Source organism: Scyliorhinus torazame, chromosome 17 (assembly GCF_047496885.1).
Source record: "Scyliorhinus torazame isolate Kashiwa2021f chromosome 17, sScyTor2.1, whole genome shotgun sequence".
NCBI classification, from domain to species: Eukaryota; Metazoa; Chordata; class Chondrichthyes; order Carcharhiniformes; family Scyliorhinidae; genus Scyliorhinus; species Scyliorhinus torazame.
Window position 1 is genome coordinate 113,913,270 of NC_092723.1, and position 23,705 is coordinate 113,936,974.

Sequence of the window (23,705 nt, forward strand, 5' to 3'; positions counted from 1 at the left end):
GTAGCCGAAGACTATATATATTCAGGGAACTGGTTGGTCACACCTGCCACCTTCTGTAGGATTTGTCGCCACGGGGATTTGGAGAGCATCCACTGACAGTGTCGTTGCAAGTTAGTCCGGCACTCAATTTTTACACAAGTGGCTCCTTCCAGGGCTCCACAGGTGACCTGTGTGGGATTTCACAAGCTGCCGCACACAAGTGCACTCAGGAAGTGACAGACGGAATCTTCACCAGGGCATAAATTTAGGCTGGGATCAAACAAGCCAGGATGCAAGAGCGATGGGCTCTGCGCAGTTCTCTGGTTTTCCATATATTGTGGGCCAGGGTTTAGAGAACCCCAAAGTGTATCATGGAGTTCACCTGACCCACAACTTTTAATAGATTGTGGTATGGGGAGCACACGGCCCACTCTACAGGTGTGGTACAGCAGAAATGGAAAAGTATTTTTTAAAGCAAAACAATGTTTATTCGATGAACTCAAGTTAACCTTTTTAAAACATACAGTGAACGTCTTAGCAACCATCAATTCAAATACAACCCCCAAAGACTACAACATTAAATAATCCTTTAAGCTTTCCTTTTAACATCCATAAGACTTAAAAACACCTTTTTACAGAAAGACATCAGGTTAACTTCACTACTGAGAACAGTTACCATGTTGAAATCGGCAACTGGACACTCATAAGCGTGCAGAGATTCACACACATCCTGCTGTGATTGCAGCTTCTCCAATACTAAAATGAAACCAAACCCACCCTGCAGCAAAAAGCCTAAAGCGAAAGTAAAAAGCTGACAGACAGCCCAGCTCCACCCACTCTCTGACATCACTGCAGTAGTAAACACCCATTTCTTAAAGGTACTCTCACTACAGATATTTATATACACACCCATTTATAAACACCCCTTTCTTAAAGGTATTTTCACATGACACACAGATGGGGGGAATCATTGACTGCACTCACGTGGCACTCAAAGCTCCATGGCATCAAGCTGTGAACTACATAAACCCCAAAGGCTTCCACTTGCTGAATGTTCAGCTGGTCTGTGACCACACCAAAAGAATCCTGTCGGTGTCTGCTCGATCTCCAGGGAGTATGCTCGACTCCTACATTCTGAGCCACTCTCAGAGCGCTGACATGTTCCAGTGTTCACAGAACCTGCAGAGCTGGTCCTCGGGTACAAGGGCTGCCCACTATTGATGCTTCAACGGAGGCTACAGAGTGCAGCTGAGACAAGGTACAATGTTCCTCATGTAGCAACTCACACTTTTGTGGAATGGACCATAGGGATGCTGAAGGTGAGGATCCGGTCAGGTGGAGTCCTGCAACATAAACCACAGAGATGTCACGCTTCATTGTCACTTGCTATGCCCTACACAACCTGGCAATGCATCGGGGCGGGGTGGGGGGGGGGAGGGGGGAGGGGTGGGGGGTGCTGCCTGAGGAGGAGATGGAGGAGCGGCATGTTTTCTTCGACTTCGAAGGGAATGAGGTTGAAAGGGCCCTTGAGGGAGAGGATATTGAGGTCCTTGAGGGAGAGGATGTTGACCATGAGGCAATGGCAATGTCTAGATGAGGCAGACAAATTTGGGACATGCTCATTGTTGCTAGATTCATGGAGGGTGATGAGGACATCCCATTATCTTCACGTGGCTTCTGTGAACATTGCCCTCCCATCTGACTAGTGGCAACCCACACCCTCTGTGATAAAGCTCCTGTCAGGGGGACACAGCAGTTGCACATACTCCCTGGGCTGGATTCTCCAATTTGGAGGCTATGTCCAGACTATCCGTGGCTTTCACATGGGAAAATCGGCACCACCACAGCACCGATCCTCCGACCGGTGAAGGGATAGCAGCCATGCCACGTAAAACGCCCGGCCTCCACGACATGCAGCGGTCACGCTGTACAACATGGCGCCTGCCGTGCGCGGACCAGACCTGCCAGATCGTGCCTCCCTGGACACCCTCTGGCCACCCCCCACCAGTCCGCCCAGCCCTTGCCGAAGCAGCACGGCTCCCGCCTGACTGTGGCGGCGCTGGACACAGTCCGTTGCCACCACGCCGGGTTCCCAACCGTTGAGACCACGAGTCAACCGCCTGGTTGGGAATTCGGCCCATCGGGGGGCGGAGCATCGGAGGAGGGCCTTCAGGTGTCGCCCTGAGGCCGCCCCAACGGCATGCGGTGCACTCCTCAATGATGTCGTTTCAGAGGGGGCGGAGCATCCGAAAACAGGCACCGCCCTCGATTCAACCGTAAAATGGGATTCTCCGCCCAATCGCCGATTACGAATTCGGCATCGGCGAACAGAGAATCCCGCCCCAAATATTCCAAAAAGATGATGACAACTTGCAATGGGGACAGTGCACAAATCCTCACAGAGTTTCTATGAATGCCTGTTTCCTGCCTGGCTGATGGCAGCTCGCTTGCTCTCAATGTCTGGGGTCATATCATGGTGATGGAGCTGGAAAAGCTTTACCTTCTGTTCTAACATCATCCTTTGTGAGCTGCACCCTTGGAAATCAGTGCCACAGGAGTCTGAAGGAGATGGGATGGGGGTCAACTGCACCTCGAAAATACAGAGCATGACCGGGTCCCGAGGCTCGCCATCTGACTGGGGTTCAGCGGAATCCTGGTCTCCAGCAATCCTCCGAGTGCCGGCATACTGGGACATGCCTGCCTCCACCTGCTGTGCATCTGAAAGTGTAATGTGCTCACCAGGCCGTGACCCCATGGCAAGTTCAGAAGGAGGTACCACCGAGGTGTGTGACTCTGCGCTGGTGGAGAGTGTGGGTGAGCACTGTGATGGCTCACCTATTTCGGGGTCTGTGCAGCCTTCTTTTGTGCTTCTGTTGGAGCTGGAGTCAAGGAACCCTTGGCTGCTTCCCAGATGTGCCTGCGGATGAAAGAGGAGAAACAGGAGACATGACTCACAACACTGTTATCTAATGGATGTTGAAATGCTGGATCCTCACTTTGTTTATTGCCGCTGACCTCTCCATCGGCACAGCAACAGTCACTATCCTTCCCAGCCAACTGGATGGCTCTCTCTTCAACCTCGGTGAGGACCTTCAGCTCTGGCATCCCTCCACCTGTCTGGGCTCTCTCCTCCTTGTTGTGTGCCAACGTTTTCTGCATGAGAACAGATGGAGAGAGTGTAAGCAGGATGTATGCCAGGGTAGACGCCTGGCATGTATGGATAGTGAGTGGGAGCAGGGTGGTGATGAGGGAACGACTCTATAGGGGAGATGAAGGTGTGTGGGAGAGCGAGTGCTAGTGTACGTTGAGCTGGCAGTGAGTGAGATCCCTGTGGCTGCGTGATGGGTGTGTGAGTTGAGAAGAGTGACTTAGCCTGGCAGAACGGATGGGATCATTCACCCTCTTTGCGGCACTGGGTGGCTGTCCCCTTCTACAGGGCATTGTCACTCACCACAGTTGCCACCGCCTCTCATGCTGGGCTTGTGAGCTTGAGGGTTTCTGTCCTGAGCACGGGTAGACAATATCATGGCGGACTTCTACATCATCGAGGAGTCTCTCCAGGGAAGTGTCGGAGAATTTTGAAGCAGATTTCCTGGCAGCTATCGCTTCCCAGCGGTACGTGTGCCAGCTGTGTGGCGCCTCAATGATTGAAGCACTGAGGTGATGGCGGGCGGGGAATCAGAGGCTGCCTCTCTAGCGTTACAGCGTGGAACCCCATGGACTAAGACTTTTGGCACTAAGTGCTGCACTATATGGCGGCCCAACATCGCTTTTCCCGCCCACTGTCTTTCCAACAATGGAAACATTTCACATTTTAACTGAGTTAGAGTTTCAATTGGAGAAATACGTGGACAGTTTTGGTCTCCTTATTTAAGGAAGGATACAAATGTGTTAGAAGCAGTTCAGAGAACAAACACTCGACTGACACCTTAGGAATGTTCGGACAGGCTGGTGCTTAATCCATTGGAGTTTATAACATTGAGAGGTAATTGTCATAATATACACCAGTATATCGTGGTGCAGACACACACACTGATGGACACACAGTGGGACCAAACAACATACACAACACCGCAGCCAATCACCAGTGAGAGCACACGCACTATAAAGTCAGGGGGCATCAGAGTTCCCATTCATTCGAGTAGCAGAGCTAGGAGCCCAGCGCTCACAGCCTGCAACACAGGCATTCACCATGTGCTGAGTGCATCAACTGGTTAGGACAAGGCAAAGGTCTTTAGTTCAAGCTGGTATCGTATTTACCCACAGTTCAAGTATGTTTAAATAGTGAACCTTTTCATAAAACAGTATTGCACTACTTCAAGTGTTGGTGACCTGTATGTGATCCAGAACACCCAACACATCATGATACCAGGAGTGGTTGCATATTAGCACTTCTTAGACCTACCTGCAAGTAATCTGCCTTCCGCCAGCATTCCGTCATCCTGCAACATGGACAACATCAGCCCGCCGTCGCCGCTCCGCATCGCCGGCAACCTCGGGGCCAACTGGAAAATTTTCAAACAGCTCTTCCTCGAAGCCACGGACAGGGAGGGCGCCTTGGACGGCAGAAAGATTGCTCTTCTCCTCTCCACGGCCGGGACCATGCCATCCACATTTTCAACTCTCTCATCTTTGCAGATGACGAAAACAAGACGAAGTTCAAGACGGTTCTTCTCAAATTTGACACTCACTGCAGCGTAGAGGTGAATGAAAGTTTCGAACGCTACGTGTTCCAGCAGCGTTTGCAGGGTAAGGACAAACCTTTCCAATCCTTTCTAGCGCACCTCCGCATCCTTGCGTAATCTTGCAGCTACGGGCCCAGATACGCGACCAGATCGTTTTCGGTGTTCAGTCGGACCCCCTACGTCAGCAGCTCCTCAAAGTAAAGCAACTCACCCTAGCGACCGCCATCGAGACCTGTGTCCTACATGAAAATGCCACCAGTCGGTACTCCCATATACAAGCGGCTGAAACGGCACGGCAAGGTCCCCACGAGGCGGAACGGGTCCAAGTGATTGAGCGCCTCCAGGGCCTCAGCCTGGATGAGGGCGGCCATTTCGAGCACTTTTTGCGGACTCCCGCCCTTGTACGCACCAAACGAGGGGACGGCAACGTGAAGGAACGTAATGCGCAGGCGCGCACCACGCATGACCACACCGCGCATGCGCGGTGGCGCAGCGAACGTGCTGATGTCACGACGTGCGGCAACTGTGGCTCCGCCCATTTAAAGCGGCAATGCCCTGCAAAATCTCGACAATGCCTACGATGTGGAAGACTTGGCCACTATGCTGCCTGCTGTCGAGCAGCTCAGCCTTCCAATTCATATCGCTTCAGCCAGCCTCGCAGGAATGTTCGGGCAATTCAACCCACGGTCACCGAGTCCGATGCGGACCTCCCACACAGCAGTGACACCGAGGACCCGAAGGCGCCTTTTCGAGTCGGTGTCGTAACGAAAAACAGGCTGTCCCCGAAGCAAAGACACCAGCCACTGTCGGTATACAGCATCGATCCAGACGATGAGTGGTGTGCCACCCTGACGGTCAACCAGAATTCGTCGCCCACCTCAGAGACTTACTTTGTGCACTAATGGACTCTCTAGTCTGTTCAGTTCTTCCGTTTAATCGTTCAAGTGGTTTGTATATAGGGTTCATCTCGTTATTTGTGTGACACACTTTTTTCTGCACCAGGCACCTTCCCATGTAAATAGCTTAGTTTTATGTACATAATCCTGTAAATATTTCGCACACACGCAGTCAGGAACATTCACCACACACTATTTATTGTCACACAGGCACATTTTTTTATATAAAAGGGGAGATGTCATAATATACACCAGTATATCATGGTGCAGACACACACTGATGGACACACAGTGGGACCAATCAACATACACAACACCACAGCCAATCACCAGTGAGAGCACACGCACTATAAAGACAGGAGGCATCAGAGTTCCCGCTCATTCGAGCAGCAGCTAGCTAGGAGCACAGAGCTCACAGCCTGCAACACAGACATTCACCATGTGCTGAGTGCATCAACTGGTTAGGACAAGGCAAAAGACTTTAGTTAAAGCTAGTATCGTATTTACCCACAGTTCAAGTATGTTTAAATACTTAACCTTTTAATAAAATAGTGTTGCACTACTTCAAGTGTTGGTGACCTGTATGTGATCCAGAACACCCAACACATCAGTAATCTTATTGAAGCATACGTGATCCTGGGGGAAATTGATGGGAGAAGGCTGAAAGGATTCTTCCCTTGTGGGAAAGACCAGCAGGGGACAGAGTTTAAAAACAGTCAGTGAGAAAGGAATGCAGGAAAGTCACATCAGGTTTGCAATTCTCAGCAGCGTGAATTTGCAAAGCCTGTCAGTACAGTAAACTTAACATGGGTGGAATTGTTCACTAGATCTGCTTGTACACCTTTTTTGCACATTCCTATTAGTGCTCCTGGTTTTGCACATTCCAGTTAGTGTTCCTGGTTTTGCATATTCCTGTTAGTGCTCCTGGTTTTGAGTACTCCTATTAGTACTCCTGATTTTGCATATTCCTGTTCGTGCTCCTGGTTGTGTGCCATGGCAGGAGCATGGATCTGAATAACAAGTATCTTCACAGGGTGTGGGTGTCTCTGGCTAGGCCAGCATTAATTGTCCATTCCTAGTTGCCCTTGAGAAGGTGGTGATGAGACACCTTCCAGAACGGCTGCCCTCTACATGGTGCAGGTATACCCACTGTGCTGTTAGGGAGGGAGCTTGGCGCAGCGACACTGAAGGATATATTTCCAAGCCAGGATGATGAGCGATGTGCAGGAGAACCTGCAGGTGGTGGTGTTCTCTTGTCTTTCCAGAAGGCGCAGATCATGGATTTGGGAATTACTGTCAAACAGAGAGATTTATCTTCCACACGGTCAGTCGGGGAGAGAGGTCCCCATTGAATAATTCAAAGGATTTAGCATAATTCCGAAAACATTAACTTAGTTTTCAATTAAGTCAATTTAACCAGTTATGAGGCTGAGGCCTTTTTTCTCCATTCAGCTTTTGCAACTTTGTCAGGAACCCTTTTCGTGCAAAAAAACCTGCATTTCTCCAGCACCTTTCATGATCTAAAGATGTGGCAAAGCATTTTGCAGCAATTGAAGAAACATTTGAAATGCAGTCACTGTTGCCATGCAGGAAAGGCAGCAGCCAATTTGCACATAGCAAATTCGGCAAGCACCATTGGAATAGGGGCCAAATAATTTAATTATTTAAATATAATTTAAATATTTAAATGTTGGGGGAAGGATATATGTTGTCCAGGACATCAGGAATAACTTCTTTAAATAGTGCCACCGGATCTTTCACATCCACCTGAGAGGGTAGGTGGAGCCTCTGTTTCATATCCTAACTGAAAGATACGTGGGATTCTCCGTCCCGCCAGCCCTGTTTTACGGCGCAGCGGCCCCGCTGGCAGTGGATTCTCCCTTCCCGGAGCCCGCCAAAGGGATTTCCCATTGTGGCACCCCACGCTGTCGGGAAACCCGCGGGCGTGGGTGCACTGCCAGCGAAGGGGAAGATCCCGCCGATGGAGAATCCCGCAGAACAACTCTGACAGTGCAGCATTCCCTTGGTAATATGCTCAAAGTGACAATCCACATCAGGTGTTGACGTTCCTAGACTGGGCTTGAATCCACAACATTCTAACTCATGAAGTGAACTGAACCGTGGTGACACCGAGTCACGGTGGAATGGGGATGGGGCAATGGGGTAAACCCTGAAGACATTCCCAGTAGACGCCAACATTGAAGAATAGGTTTAATAGGTGATTGAATAAATGGGGAGGAGGGGGGCGTGGCTGCCAAAGGAATATTGGATACTGAGGAGGGTGAAAATGGGGGCCAGGACTGCTGATCATGTGGACGATGTACTGCCCCGTTTTAATATTTGCAATTACTACCTCTCCATCATTCAACCTGATTGAGTAGAATGGCTCATGCCACGTGAAACAGGTTTCCCCCCCCTTTTAAGGCAAGTTATTTTCCATCCACTACTCTGTCCTTATTGAGCCGACTATATTTGATTAACTGTGTATTTCTGATTTTTATATTTGATTACCCGTTTAATGTTCCACCTGAAGAAGCACTGATTTACTCACAGCTGATTTAATTTTAAACCCTGGGATCTGAAGTTAAGGAAGAAACAAAAGGCTGCAAATTAGGAGGCCACCGCAGAAATTCCCAGCAGGCCTTAGAGCTTTAAACGTCAAGCCCGCTGGAGCAGATCATCCATTTCCAGAAGGTGCTTGGACAAATGCAACAGTGGCTGATTTTAAAAGAGTTGACTGTTCTTTCTTTTTGTTTGTTTTGTAACCAGAACTTTGGCCCTTGCTGGTGAAGAAGGTGGATGATGGCAACCTTGGGCACGGAGAGTTTCAGGAGTGGCACTCCGATCCAGACACCAGAGGGGAACGTGGTGATGAACTTCAGTTTTGATGGCTACCCATTGGAAGAGGAAGAGCCTCGGGTTAAAAAGAGGCAGAGGGAGGACAGTGGGATGTCCATGACCAATGAACCAGGTGATGCCCATGTGTGTGTGTGTGTGAGTACATGTATGTGGTTGTTATTCATGGCAAGATCAGCATTTATTTCCCCAAAAGAAGGTGGCGTTGAGCTACTTTCTTACTCCCCTGAGGGGCATTAGTGAACCAGATGTGTTTTTACGATAATCCAGTAGTGTTGTGATCTTTCGTAAGACTAGTGTTTTGTTCCTGACTCTTTTATCAATCCATTGAATTTAAATTCCCCTGACTGTCTTGGTGGGATTTGAATTCATGTCTCAAAAGCATTAGTCCAGGCTGCTGGGTGTGGTCTAACCTGAGATTTGTCGAACCGAAACATGACCTCTAACCCCATGCATTCTAGCCCAGGAGCTAACAGTAAAACATTCCACAGTACTCACTGCCTGAAAGGGTGGTAGAGGCAGGAACCCTCGCACCATTTAAGAAGCATTTAGATGAGCACTTGAAACATCATAGCAGACAAGGCTACAGCCCAAATGCTGAAAAATGGGATTAGAATAGATATGTACTTGATGGCCGACGTAGACATGATGGGCCAGAGTCTCTTTCTGTGATGTTAAACTATGACTCTATGATTGCTAGTCCACTGGTATTACCGCAGTGTTACCATCCGCTATAAATAGGTCCCTTTATTTCCTTCAGTCTTCTCCTTTCACTCCCAGAGACACTGGGCTGGATTCTCCACACCCCAACACCAGAATCGCGGCCGGCGCCAAGGCGGAGAATCCAGTTTGACGCCGTAATCGGGCACGGCGCTGGTTCGCCGATTCTCCGGGCACCAGAAATCGGCGTCACCGGGGAGTACGCCACGCCACTGGTGGGCCATTGCCAGAGGCCCGCTCAGAAATCCTCCGCCTCCGACCGGCCGAGTTCCCGATGGCGTGGAACTAACATGCTATTGCCGGTCGGGATGCTCGCGTGGCCAGTGTTTCAATGTTAATAATCATTTAAGCTCAGTATTTCTATGTGCCTATCTTTACAATGTCCATGATTCTGAAATTCATCATTTTTCAATATTATCATAGAATCCCTACAGTGCAGGAGGCCATTCGGCCCACTGAGTCTGCACCGATCCTCTGAAAGAGCACCCAACCTAGGCGCACCCCATAACCCTATCCCCATAACCTCACCTAACCTTTGGACACTAAGGGGCAAGTTAGCATGGCCAATCCACCTAACCTGCACATCTTTGGACTGTGGGAGGAAACCAGAGCACCCGGAGGAAACCCATGCACACACGGGGAGAAAGTGCAAACTCCGCACAGTCACCTGAGGTTGGAATCGAATCAGGGTCCCTGGCGCTGTGAGGCAACAGTGCTAACCACCGTGCCACTTCATGGCTGACCTCAGAGACAAGCTTCACCAAAACATGATTTAAAGCATTGCTATTGTTCTGTGTTTGATGAGAAATAGAAGTAATGCAAAGACAGGTTGCTAGCCTTGCAAGTTTCCCAGCAGGATAGTGTCATGTGAGAGTACCTTTAAGAAATGGGTGTTTAAGAAATGTACCTTTAAGAAATGGGTGTTTATCAGTGATGTCAGAGTGTGGGTGGAGCTGGGCTGTCTGTCAGCTTTAACTTTCGCTTTAGGCTGTTTGCTGCAGGATGTGTTTTAGTTTCGTTTTCAGTGTTGGAGCTGAAGCCAGACAGAGCAGGTGTACTGTTGATCTCTCTGCCATGAAAAGACTATCTCTTGATCATTTGGTGAATTCGGAATTATATATGTTCTCAGTAGTGAATGTAAACCTAATGTGCTTCTGTTAAAAAGTGTTTCTTTTGTCTTCTGGATGGTGTTTGGGAGGTTATTAAGGATTACTTAGTGTTGTATTCTTTGGGGGTTGTATTTGAATTAATGGTTGCTAAGATGTTCACTGTATGTTTTAAAAAGGTTAACTTGAGTTCATAGAACAAACATTGTTTTGCTTTAAAAAATACTTTTCCGTTTCTGCTGTACCACACCTGGGGGGGTCTTTGTGTGTGTTTCTTCTCTCCTGCTAGGCCCAGCTGCTGATTGAGCAGGTCCCTTAACCATACACAAATCAGGGATCAATCCTCAGACCTGCCAATCTGGCTGTCCGTTGTCACGCCACATGGTGCACTTACCTACAACACCGAGGCACTGGAGGTGTCAGAGGAACATTTCCCCCTTTCCACCAGGTGTTCGTCATGGTGCAGCCTGGTCTAGATATTATTGGGAAAGTTCCTTCGGGAAAACCTTGCCACTTTGGCTAAAAGGCACCCTCAGAAAAGAGCCCCGCAGCTCGTTCCATTCAGCGCATTCAACCCTTCCTTTCAGGCTGAACTTTCTGAATTATTGATGTGAGTCACTGCTGTCAGGAGAGTGGAGGATCCCTTTGTTGCCCATCTCTTTGATGGACATAAGCCCTGGTGCTCTAACAGTGAAGTGTCAGAGACTTCTCTCAGCAGTCAGTCGATAACACCACATTATTCCATTAGGCCTGGGCAGTAAGGTTGGATTCTACTTCGAAAGGAAATCCATCCTCAGTGTTTGTACGTGCGTGTTTTTAGAATTATTTCCCTTGATTTAAAACAAAGAGCACATGCAGGTCACTGTACAGGCTAGGCCACAATGCTTCACATCAGACAGGATCTTCCATGTGCATTCTAGAAACAATGTGCTGCTTGGGATAATTTGGTGGAGGTCCTGGGTTTCACTGGATCAGGGGCCTCGGATCCACTGAGGGGCCCTTGTTTGGAGTACTGTTTTGTGGGCCACAATAAGAGGCACTTGTTTGTCTGCAGCCCCCTCTCACTTCCTTGGATGTTTTTCTGGGTTTTGTGTGGGGCCCACAAAGCACGATACCAGACAGCCTTGCACGTCCACCTCTGCTGGAGCTACCATTGGTCCATCGATACTTAATCCATATGTTTTTTGCGTTGTGGAGCTTGCTGGATGAACAGGGGCATGGGGATGTGCTGTCTTGTGGCTAGCAGTGAGCATGCTGGCCTGCCGACCACAGCGGGGATTTATTCCCTGCTCAGTGCAGGTCTCAGTAGTAAATATAAACACCACAAACAGCAAGCGGGAAATCTTCCCCAGTTGTTTACCGGGTGAAAGCATCCAGGAAAATTCCCAAGTACTCACGGGGGATGGGTGGAATCTTCCAGGAGGAGGGTGAATCACCAGGAACATATCGCGAGGTTCAGCAGGAGCACATCCCATAATGTGCGGGTGGGCTGAAATTGTGTTCAGCGTGTATCCCTGCCATCGCATGTTCTCCATTTAGAATTAGCCTGAACTGTACGACACAGCAACTGTGCCTCCGCTGGCAGTAGTGCTGAGCCCCATACCCCAGGAAGGTCTCGGATCGATTCCCAGTCTCAGCTGAGTTAGTTGGTAGAGTGGAAAGGCTACCAAACTTACCAATCAAACTGAATCCAGGTCTGGATCTGGCTATGACAGTAGACCACGTGACCATCTTCTTTATTACCAGGCAGTTCCTGGGCTCAAACATGGCACGTTCCCATGATTAGGTGGTCAAAAGTGACAGATACACAACTCGGTATCCTCCCATTCGCTGCCTGGTTACAGAACTGTCATATGAGAGTACCTTTAAGAAATGGGTTTTTAAGAAATGGGTGTTTATAAAAACAGCTATACTGGATGTACCTTTAAGAAATGGATGTATATCGGTGATGTCAGAGTGTGGGTGAAGCTGGGCTTTCTGTCTGCTTTACTTTCGTTTTAGGCTGTTTGCTACAGGGTGTGTTTAATTTTGTTTTGAGAGCGGGATAGCTGCAGGCAAAGCAAGGAGCTGTATAAGGATCTCTCTCTGCAATCTAAAGACTGTCTCCAGATCAATTGGGTGATTTCAAAGTGCTGACTGCTCTCAGTAGTGAATTTAAACCTGATCTCTGTGATAAAAAGCGTCTTTTGTCTTCCGGATGTTGTTTGGGAATTTATTAAGGGTTATCTGTCGAGTACTGTAATCTTTGGGGGTTTATTGGTGTTAATAGTTGTTAAGATGTTTACTGTGGGTTTATAAAGTGTTAACTGGTTTCATAAATAAACATTGTTTTAATTTTAAAATACTGTGGATCTCTGGTGCATCACACCTGTAAGGTAGGCCCGTGTGCTCCTCATAACCACAATCTATTAAAAGTTGTGGGTCAGGTGAACTCCATGATACACTTTGGGGTTCTCTAAACCCTGGCCCACAACAGAACAAACAGGGTCATAGGGTCGCCAACTGTGATTAGCTGCAATCCTGGAGAATTGGGATGTTCCCGTTTCCTCCCACAGTCCAAAGATGTGCAGGTTGGGTGGGGTTACGAGGATAGGGTGGGGGAATGTACCTAGGTAGGGTGCTCTTTCAGAGGGTCAGTGCAGACTCGATGGGTCTGGCCCCATGCTCCAGCCAGTATTCTGCGAACACATCCATCATTGTGAAGTCTTGCCTTCCTCCCCCAATTGGAAAGCAAAAAGACTCATTGGCTAATTGGATTATGCTCGACTTCAATCAAATAATTCAGTCAAACAGCCATTTTTACCCCGTTTTCGATGTTTCCATACCAGGTAAAGAGAAATGTCCAAAGAAAATGACAAAAAACAATCCTATTTAATAACCCGATGCTTGTTCTCCCGAGTCGCACACAGCAGTGTCCTGGAGATTGATCTTCAATTCCTGGAGACTCCTGGCCCATCCTGGAGGGTTGACAAACCTAAGCAGCCAAGTTTCTGAAAAATAGACTTTGTTTTGGAAACCATTCATGATGAGGGTTTAATTGCTTTTTGTCGTGTCTTTACATTGCAGACGGTGTGTCACAGCCCAAGGACAGCTATCATGGCATTTACTTTGCAATGCTTCTGGCTGGCGTCGGATTCCTACTGCCTTACAACAGCTTCATCACAGATGTGGATTACCTACACCAAAAATATCCAGGTGAATTCTTGTGAGAAGCTGAGGGAAAGACATTGGGCGGATTCCCCGTTGCCTGACGCTAATCGTAATTGGAAATCGGGCGGAGAAACCATGCCGACGGCCAAATCGGGACCGGCGCCAGTTTGACGGCAGTCAGCCAGGCTCTACACACACGGACGTGCCGTAATTCACTCCCGCGCCGCACGCCGTTGCAATGACGTTGGCGCGCCATCGGAAGGCTCTCCTGCGATTCCCAACCGCGTGGTTGATGTGTGGTCTGAGCGGTTGGGAAGCCGGCGTGGCGGATGCGGACTGTGTCCAGTGCTGCCACACTCGGCTGGGATCCGTGGAGCTGGCTGGGGGGGCTGGTGGGAGGTGGCCAGGTGTGGTCAGTGGGGTCGCGGATGGGGGGTCAGGTCCGCGAAAGCCGGCACGAGGTTGTATGGTGTGACCGCTGACCATGCTGTACGGCGTCGACGCCTTTTCCACGCTAAGTGTTCGGTGCCTTTCCGCTGATCGGTGTTCGGTGCCTTTCCCACCGCTCGGCGTTCAGTTCCTTTCCCTCGCTCGGTGTTCGGTGCCTTTCCCCCGCTCGGTGTTCGGTGCCTTTCCCCCGCTCGGTGTTCGGTGCCTTTCCCACCGCTCGGCGTTCAGTGTCTTTCCCCCGCTCGGTGTTCGGTGTCTTTCCCCCGCTCAGTGTTCGGTGCCTTTCCCCCGCTCGGTGTTCGGTGTCTTTCCCCCGCTCGGTGTTCGGTGCCTTTCCCCCGCTCGGTGTTCGGTGCCTTTCCCCCGCTCGGTGTTCGGTGTCTTTCCCCCGCTCGGTGTTCGGTGCCTTTCCCCCGCTCGGTGTTCGGTGTCTTTCCCCCGCTCGGTGTTCGGTGTCTTTCCCCCGCTCGGTGTTCGGTGCCTTTCCCCCGCTCGGTGTTCGGTGTCTTTCCCCCGCTCGGTGTTCGGTGTCTTTCCCCCGCTCGGTGTTCGGTGTCTTTCCCCGCTCGGTGTTCGTTGCCTTTCCCCCGCTCGGTGTTCGGTGTCTTTCCCCCGCTCGGTGTTCGGTGCCTTTCCCCCGCTCGGTGTTCGGTGTCTTTCCCCCGCTCGGTGTTCGGTGTCTTTCCCCCGCTCGGTGTTCGGTGTCTTTCCCCCGCTCGGTGTTCGGTGTCTATCCCCCGCTCGGTGTTCGGTGCCGTTCCCCCGCTCGGTGTTCGGTGCCTTTCCCCCGCTCGGTGTTTGGTGTCTTTCCCCCGCTCGGTGTTCGGTGCCTTTCCCCCGCTCGGTGTTCGGTACCTTTCCCACGCTCGGTGTTCGGTGCCTTTCCCCCGCTCGGTGTTCGGTGCCTTTCCCCCGCTCGGTGTTCGGTGCCTTTCCCCCGCTCGGTGTTCGGTGCCTTTCCCCCGCTCGGTGTTCGGTGCCTTTCCCCCGCTCGGTGTTCGGTGCCTTTCCCCCGCTCGGTGTTCGGTGCCTTTCCCCCGCTCGGTGTTCGGTGTCTTTCCCCCATTTGGTGTTCGGTGTCTTTCCCCCGCTCGGTGTTCGGTGTCTTTCCCCCGCTCGGTGTTCGGTGCCTTTCCCCCGCTCGGTGTTCGGTGCCTTTCCCCCGCTCGGTGTTCGGTGCCTTTCCCCCGCTCGGTGTTCGGTGCCTTTCCCCCGCTCGGTGTTCGGTGTCTTTCCCCCATTTGGTGTTCGGTGTCTTTCCCCCGCTCGGTGTTCGGTGACTTTCCCCCACTCGGTGTTCGGGGCCTTTCCCCCGCTCGGTGTTCGGTGCCTTTCCCCTGCTCGGTGTTCGGTGCCTTTCCCCCGCTCGGTGTTCGGTGTCTTTGCCCCGCTCGGTGTTCGGTGCCTTTCCCCCGCTCGGTGTTCAATGCTTTTCCCCCGCTCGGTGTTCGGTGTCTTTCCCCCGCTCGGTGTTCGGTGTCTTTCCCCCGCTCGGTGCTCGGTGTCTTTCCCCCGCTCGGTGCTCGGTGCCTTTCCCCCGCTCGGTGTTCGGTGTCTTTCCCCCGCTCGGTGCTTGGTGTCTTTCCCCCGCTCGGTGTTCGGTGCCTTTCCCCCGCTCGGTGTTCGGTGCCTTTCCCCCGCTCGGTGTTCGGTGCCTTTCCCCCGCTCGGTGTTCGGTGCCTTTCCCCCGCTCGGTGTTCGGTTCCTTTCCCCCGCTCGGTGTTCGGTGTCTTTCCCCCGCTCGGTGTTCGGTGCCTTTCCCCCGCTCGGTGTTCGGTGTCTTTCCCCCGCTCGGTGTTCGGTGCCTTTCTCCGCTCGATGTTCGGTGTCTTTCCCCCGCTCGGTGTTCTGTGCCTTTCCCCCGCTCGGTGTTCGGTGTCTTTCCCCCGCTCGGTGCTCGTTGCCTTTCCCCCGCTCGGTGTTCGGTGTCTTTCCCCCGCTCGGTGTTCGGTGACTTTCCCCCGCTCGGTGTTCGGTGTCTTTCCCCCGCTCGGTGTTCGGTGCCTTTCCCCCGCTCGGTGTTCGGTGCCTTTCTCCGCTCGATGTTCGGTGTCTTTCCCCCGCTCGGTGTTCTGTGCCTTTCCCCCGCTCGGTGTTCGGTGTCTTTCCCCCGCTCGGTGCTCGGTGTCTTTCCCCCGCACGGTGTTCGGTGACTTTCCCCCGCTCGGTGTTCGGTGTCTTTCCCCCGCTCGGTGTTCGGTGCCTTTCCCCCGCTCGGTGTTCGGTGTCTTTCCCCCGCTCGGTGTTCGGTGCCGTTCCCCCGCTCGGTGTTCGGTGTCTTTCCCCCGCTCGGTGTTCGGTGTCTTTCCCCCGCTCGGTGTTCGGTGTCTTTCCCCCGCTCGGTGTTCGGTGTCTTTCCCCCGCTCGGTGTTCGGTTCCTTTCCCCCGCTCGGTGTTCGGTGACTTTCCCCCGCTCGGTGTTCGGTGCCTTTCCCCCGCTCGGTGTTCGGTGTCTTTCCCCCGCTCGGTGTTCGGTTCCTTTCCCCCGCTCGGTGTTCGGTGCCTTTCCCCCGCTCGGTGTTCGGTGCCTTTCCCCCGCTCGGTGTTCGGTGTCTTTCCCCCGCTCGGTGTTCGGTGTCTTTCCCCCGCTCGGTGTTCGGTGCCTTTCCCCCGCTCGGTGTTCGGTGTCTTTCCCCCGCTCGGTGTTCGGTTCCTTTCCCCCGCTCGGTGTTCGGTGTCTTTCCCCCGCTCGGTGCTCGGTGTCTTTCCCCCGCTCGGTGTTCGGTGTCTTTCCCCCGCTCGGTGTTCGGTGTCTTTCCCCCGCTCGGTGTTCGGTGTCTTTCCCCCGCTCGGTGTTCGGTGTCTTTCCCCCGCTCGGTGTTCGGAGTCTTTCCCCCGCTCGGTGTTCGGTGTCTATCCCCCGCTCGGTGTTCGGTGCCTTTCCCCCGCTCGGTGTTCTGTGCCTTTCCCCCGCTCGGTGTTCGGTGCCTTTCCACCGCTCGGTGTTCGGTGTCTTTCCCCCGCTCGGTGTTCGGTGTCTTTCCCCCGCTCGGTGTTCGGTGTCTTTCCCCCGCTCGGTGTTCGGTGTCTTTCCCCCGCTCGGTGTTCGGTGCCTTTCCCCTGCTCGGTGTTCGGTGTCTTTCCCCCGCTCGGTGTTCGGTGTCTTTCCCCCGCTCGGTGTTCGGTGCTTTTCCCCCGCTCGGTGTTCGGTGTCTTTCCCCCGCTCGGTGTTCGGTGCCTTTCCCCCGCTCGGTGTTCGGTTCCTTTCCCCCGCTCGGTGTTCGGTGCCTTTCCCCTGCTCGGTGTTCGGTGCCTTTCCCCCGCTCGGTGTTCGGTGTCTTTCCCCCGCTCGGTGTTCGGTGTCTTTCCCCCGCTCGGTGTTCGGTGTCTTTCCCCCGCTCGGTGTTCGGTGTCTTTCCCCCGGTCGGTGTTTGGTTCCTTTCCCCCGCTCGGTGTTCGGTGTCTTTCCCCCGCTCGGTGTTTGGTTCCTTTCCCCCGCTCGGTGTTCGGTGTCTTTCCCCCGCTCGGTGTTCGGTGTCTTTCCCCCGCTCAGTGTTCGGTGTCTTTGCCCCGCTCGGTGTTCGGTGTCTTTCCCCCGCTCGGTATTCGGTGCCTTTCCCCCGCTCGGTGTTCGGTGCCTTTCCCCCGCTCGGTGTTCAATGCTTTTCCCCCGCTCGGTGTTCGGTGTCTTTCCCCCGCTCGGTGTTCGGTGCCTTTCCCCCGCTCGGTGTTTGGTGTCTTTCCCCCGCTCGGTGTTCGGTGTCTTTCCCCCGCTCGGTGTTCGGTGTCTTTCCCCCGCTCGGTGTTCGGTGCCTTTCCCCCGCTCGGTGTTCGGTGTCTTTCCCCCGCTCGGTGTTCGGTGTCTTTCCCCCGCTCGGTATTCGGTGCCTTTCCCCCGCTCGGTGTTCGGTTCCTTTCCCCCGCTCGGTGTTCAATGCTTTTCCCCCGCTCGGTGTTCGGTGTCTTTCCCCCGCTCGGTGTTCGGTGCCTTTCCCCCGCTCGGTGTTTGGTGTCTTTCCCCCGCTCGGTGTTCGGTGTCTTTCCCCCGCTCGGTGTTCGGTGTCTTTCCCCCGCTCGGTGTTCGGTGCCTTTCCCCCGCTCGGTGTTCGGTGTCTTTCCCCCGCTCGGTGTTCGGTGTCTTTCCCCCGATCGGTGTTTGGTGCCTTTCCCCCACTCGGTGTTCGGTGTCTTTACCCCGCTCGGTGTTCGGTGTCTATCCCCCGCTCGGTGTTCGGTGTCTTTCCCCCGCTCGGTGTTTGGTGCCTTTCCCCCGCTCGGTGTTCGGTGTCTTTACCCCGCTCGGTGTTCGGTGTCTTTCCCCCGCTCGGTGTTTGGTGCCTTTCCCCCACTCGGTGTTCGGTGTCTTTGCCCCGCTCGGTGTTCGGTGTCTATCCCCCGCTCGGTGTTCGGTGTCTTTCCCCCGCTCGGTGTTTGGTGCCTTTCCCCCGCTCGGTGTTCGGTGTCTTTCCCCCGCTCGGTGTTTGGTGCCTTTCCCCCGCTCGGTGTTCGGTGTCTTTACCCCGCTCGGTGTTCGGTGTCTATCCCCCGCTCGGTGCTCGGTGCCTTTCCCCCGCTCGGTGTTCGGTTCCTTTCCCCCGCTCGGTGTTCGGTGCCTTTCCCCCGCTCGGTGTTCGGTGTCTTTCCCCCGCTCGGTGTTCGGTGTCTTTCCCCCGCTCGGTGTTCGGTGTCTTTCCCCCGCTCGGTGTTCTGTGTCTATCCCCCGCTCGGTGCTCGGTTCCTTTCCCCCGCTCGGTGTTTGGTGCCTTTCCCCCGCTCGGTGTTCGGTGTCTATCCCCCGCTCGGTGCTCGGTTCCTTTCCCCCGCTCGGTGTTCGGTGCCTTTCCCCCGCTCGGTGTTCGGTGCCTTTCCCCCGCTCGGTGTTCGGTGTCTTTCCCCCGCTCGGTGTTCGGTGCCTTTCCCCCGCTCGGTGTTCGGTGTCTTTCCCCCGCTCGGTGTTCGGTTCCTTTCCCCCGCTCGGTGTTCGGTGCCTTTCCCCCGCTCGGTGTTCGGTGTCTTTCCCCCGCTCGGTGTTCGGTTCCTTTCCCCCACTCGGTGTTCGGTTCCTTTCCCCCGCTCGGTGTTCGGTGTCTTTCCCCCGCTCGGTGTTCGGTGTCTTTCCCCCGCTCGGTGTTCAATGTCTTTCCCCAGTTTGGTGTTTGGTGCCTTTCCCCCGCTCGGTGTTCGGTGCCTTTCCCCCGCTCGGTGCTCGGTTCCTTTCCCCCGCTCGGTGTTCGGTGTCTTTCCCCCGCTCGGTGTTCGGTGTCTTTCCCCCGCTCGGTGTTCGGTGTCTTTCCCCCGCTCGGTGTTCGGTTCCTTTCCCCCGCTCGGTGTTCGGTGTCTTTCTCCCGCTCGGTGTTCGGTGTCTTTCCCCCGCTCGGTGTTCGGTGCCTTTCCCCCGCTCGGTGTTCGGTGTCTTTCCCCCGCTCGGTGTTCGGTTCCTTTCCCCCGCTCGGTGTTCGGTGTCTTTCCCCCGCTCGGTGTTCGGTTCCTTTCCCCCGCTCGGTGTTCGGTTCCTTTCCCCCGCTCGGTGTTCGGTGTCTTTCCCCCGCTCGGTGTTCGGTGCCTTTCCCCCGCTCGGTGTTCGGTGCCTTTCCCCCGCTCGATGTTCGGTGTCTTTCCCCCGCTCAGTGTTCGGTTCCTTTCCCCCGCTCGGTGTTCGGTGTCTTTCCCCCGCTCGGTGTTCGGTTCCTTTCCCCCGCTCGGTGCTCGGTTCCTTTCCCCCGCTCGGTGTTCGGTGCCTTTCCCCCGCTCGGTGTTCGGTGCCTTTCCCCCGCTCGGTGTTCGGTGCCTTTCCCCCGCTCGGTGTTCGGTTCCTTTCCCCCGCTCGGTGTTCGGTGCCTTTCCCCCGCTCGGTGCTCGGTGTCTTTCCCCCGCTCGGTGTTCGGTGTCTTTCCCCCGCTCGGTGTTCGGTGCCATTCCCCCGCTCGGTGTTCCGTGCCATTTGTTATGGCTCAAGGTTTCGAGAACCCCAAAGTGTATCATGGAGTTCACCTGACCCACAACTTTTAATAGATTGTGGTATGGGGAGCACACGGCCCACTCTACAGGTGTGGGACAGCAGAAATGGAAAGGTTTTTTTTAAAAAGCAAAACAATGTTTTTTCTATGAACCCATAGATCATCGATCATAGAATTTACAGTGCAGAAGGAGGCCATTCGGCCCATCGAGTCTGCACCGGCTCTTGGAAAGAGCACACTACCCAAGGTCCACACCTCCTCCCAATCCTCAAGTTAACCTTTTTAAAACATACAGTGAACATCTTAGCAACCATTAATTCAAATGCAACCCCCAAAGACTACAACACTAAGTAATCCTTTAAGCTTTCCTTTTAGCATTCTTACAACTTAAAAACGCTTTTTAACAGAAGCACATTAGGTTTACATTCACTACTGAGAACATTTACTATTCTGAATTCACCAAATGATCAAGAAATAGTCTTTTGATGGCAGAGAGAACAGCAGTACACCTGCTCTGTCTGGCTTCAGTTCCAACACTGAAAACGAAACTAAAACACACCCTGCAGCCTGCTCAAAAACAAAAGTAAAAAGCTGACAGACAGCCAAGCTCCACCCACTCCCTGACATCACTGCAGTAATAAACACCCATTTCTTAAAGGTACTCTCACGACGGATATTTATATACACACCCATTTATAAACACCCATTTCTTAACTGTACTCTCACATGACAATTTCCCCCGCTCGGTGTTCGGTGTCTTTCCCCCGCTCGGTGTTCAGTTCCTTTCCCCCCGCTCGGTGATCGGTGTCTTTCCCCCGCTCGGTGTTCGGTGTCTTTCCCCCGCTCGGTGTTCGGTGTCTTTCCCCCGCTCGGTGTTCGGTGTCTTTCCCCCGCTCGGTGTTCAGTTCCTTTCCCCCCGCTCGGTGATCGGTGTCTTTCCCCCGCTCGGTGTTCGGTGTCTTTCCCCCGCTCGGTGTTCGGTGTCTTTCCCCCGCTCGGTGTTCGGTGTCTTTCCCCCGCTCGGTGTTCGGTGTCTTTCCCCCGCTCGGTGTTCGGTGTCTTTTGCCCGCTCAGTGTTCGGTGCCTTTCCCCCGCTCGGTGTTCGTTGCCTTTCCCCCGCTCGGTGTTCGGTGTCATTCCCCCGCTCGGTGTTCGGTGCCTTTCCCCCGCTCGGTGTTCGGTGTCTTTCCCCCGCTCGGTGTTCGGTGCCTTTCCCACGCTCGGTGTTCGGTGTCTTTCCCCCGCTCGGTGTTCGGTGTCTTTCCCCCGCTCGGTGTTCGGTGTCTTTCCCACGCTCGACGTTCGGTGCCTTTCCCCCGCTCGGTGTTCGGTGCCTTTCCACCGCTCGGTGTTCGGTGCCTTTCCCCCGCTCGGTGTTCGGTGCCTTTCCCCCGCTCGGTGTTCGGTGCCTTTCCACCGCTCGGTGTTCGATGTCTTTCCCCCGCTCGGTGTTCGGTGCCTTCCCCCGCTCGGTGTTCGGTGCCTTTCCCCCGCTCGGTGTTTGGTGCCTTTCCCCCTCTCGGTGTTCGGTGCCTTTCCACCGCTCGGTGTTCGGTGTCTTTCCCCCGCTCGGTGTTCGGTGCCTTTCCCCCGCTCGGTGTTTGGTGTCTTTCCCCCGCTCGGTGTTCGGTGCCTTTCCACCGCTCGGTGTTCGGTGCCTTCCCCCGCTCGGTGTTCGGTGCCTTTCCCCCTCTCGGTGTTCGGTGCCTTTCCACCGCTCGGTGTTCGGTGCCTTCCCCCGCTCGGTGTTCGGTGCCTTTCCCCCGCTCGGTGTTTGGTGTCTTTCCCCCGCTCGGTGTTCGGTGCCTTTCCACCGCTCGGTGTTCGGTGTCTTTCCCCCGCTCGGTGTTCGGTGCCTTCCCCCGCTCGGTGTTCGGTGTCTTTCCCCCGCTCGGTGTTCGGTGCCTTCCCCCGCTCGGTGTTCGGTGCCTTCCCCCGCTCGGTGTTTGGTGCCTTTCCCCCGCCTCGGTGTTCGGTTCCTTTCCCCCGCTCGGTGTTCGGTGTCTATCCCCCGCTCGGTGTTCGGTGTCTATCCCCCGCTTGGTGCTCGGTTCCTTTTCCCCGCTCGGTGTTCGGTGCCTTTCCCCCGCTCGGTGTTCGGTGCCTTTCCCCCGCTCGGTGTTCGGTGCCTTTCCCCCGCTCGGTGTTCGGTGCCTTTCCCCCGCTCGGTGTTTGGTGCCTTTCCCCCGCTCGGTGTTCGGTTCCTTTCCCCCGCTCGGTGTTCGGTTCCTTTCCCCCGCTCGGTGTTCGGTTCCTTTCCCCCGCTCGGTGTTCGGTGTCTTTCCCCCGCTCGGTGTTCGGTTCCTTTCCCCCGCTCGGTGCTCGGTTCCTTTCCCCCGCTCGGTGTTCGGTGCCTTTCCCCCGCTCGGTGTTCGGTGTCTTTCCCCCGCTCAGTGTTCGGTGTCTTTCCCCCGCTCAGTGTTCGGTGTCTTTCCCCCGCTCGGTGTTCGGTGTCTTTCCCCCGCTCGGTGTTCGGTGTCTTTCCCCCGCTCGGTGTTCGGTGTCTTTCCCCCGCTCAGTGTTCGGTTCCTTTCCCCCGCTCGGTGTTCGGTTTCTTTCCCCCGCTCGGTGTTCGGTTCCTTTCCCCCGCTCGGTGTTCGGTTCCTTTCCCCCGCTCGGTGTTCGGTGCCTTTCCCCCGCTCAGTGTTCGGTTCCTTTCCCCCGCTCGGTGTTCGGTTTCTTTCCCCCGCTCGGTGTTCGGTTCCTTTCCCCCGCTCGGTGCTCGGTTCCTTTCCCCCGCTCGGTGTTCGGTGCCTTTCCCCCGCTCGGTGTTCGGTGGCTTTCCCCCGCTTGGAGTGTTTCCCCCGCTCGGTGTTCGGTGCCTTTCCCCCGCTCGGTGTTCGATTCCTGTCCCCCGCTCGGTGTTCGGTGCCTTTCCCCCGCTCGGTGTTCGGTTACCTTTCCCCCGCTCGGTGCTCGGTGTCTTTCCCCCACTCGGTGTTCGGTGCCTTTCCCCCGCTCGGTGTTCGGTGCCTTTCCCCCGCTCGGTGTTCGGTGTCTTACCCCCGCTCGGTGTTCGGTGCCTTTCCCCCGCTCGGTGTTCGGTGCCTTTCCCCCGCTCGGTGTTCGGTGTCTTTCCCCCGCTCGGTGTTCTGTGCCTTTCCCCCGCTCGGTGTTCGGTGCCTTTCCCCCGCTCGGTGTTCGGTGCCTTTCCCCCGCTCGGTGTTCGGTGTCTTTCCCCGCTCGGTTCGGTGTCTTTCCCCGCTCGGTGTTCGGTGTCTTTCCCCCGCTCGGTGTTCGGTGCCTTTCCCCCGCTCGGTGTTCAATGTCTTTCCCCCGCTCGGTGATCAGTGACTTTCCCCCTGCTCGGTGTTCCGTGCCATTTGTTATGACCCAAGGTTTCGAGAACCCCAAAGTGTATCATGGAGTTCACCTGACCTACAACTTTTAATAGATTGTGGTATGGGGAGCACACGGCCCACTCTACAGGTGTGGTACAGCAGAAATGGAAAGGTTTTTTTTAAAAAGCAAAACAATGTTTATTCTATGAACCCATAGATCATCGATCATAGAATTTACAGTGCAGAAGGAGGCCGTTCGGCCCATCGAGTCTGCACCGGCTCTTGGAAAGAGCACCCTACCCAAGGTCCACACCTCCTCCCAATCCTCAAGTTAACCTTTTTAAAACATACAGTGAACATCTTAGCAACCATTAATTCAAATGCAACCCCCAAAGACTACAACACTAAGTAATCCTTTAAGCTTTCCTTTTAACATTCTTACAACTTAAAAACGCTTTTTAACAGAAGCACATTAGGTTTACATTCACTACTGAGAACATTTACTATTCTGAATTCACCAAATGATCAAGAAATAGTCTTTTGATGGCAGAGAGAACAGCAGTACACCTGCTCTGTCTGGCTTCAGTTCCAACACTGAAAACGAAACTAAAACACACCCTGCTGCCTGCTCAAAAACAAAAGTAAAAAGCTGACAGACAGCCAAGCTCCACCCACTCCCTGACAT

The 23,705-nt window shown here is 54.1% G+C and overlaps 1 protein-coding gene across 6 annotated transcripts in view; it reads left to right on the forward strand.

Moving 5' to 3' along the window:
- The window catches only part of slc29a4a (solute carrier family 29 member 4a), a 310,533-nt gene that overhangs the window by 153,911 nt on the left and 132,917 nt on the right, over window positions 1–23,705 (forward strand). For all 6 annotated transcript variants that reach the window (XM_072480912.1, XM_072480914.1, XM_072480909.1 and 3 more), the window contains 2 exons: window positions 8,330–8,531; window positions 13,309–13,437. In XM_072480912.1, the coding sequence (XP_072337013.1) occupies window positions 8,360–8,531; window positions 13,309–13,437 (301 nt within the window). In that variant the 5' untranslated portion in view covers window positions 8,330–8,359. The remainder of the gene's footprint in view (window positions 1–8,329; window positions 8,532–13,308; window positions 13,438–23,705) is intronic.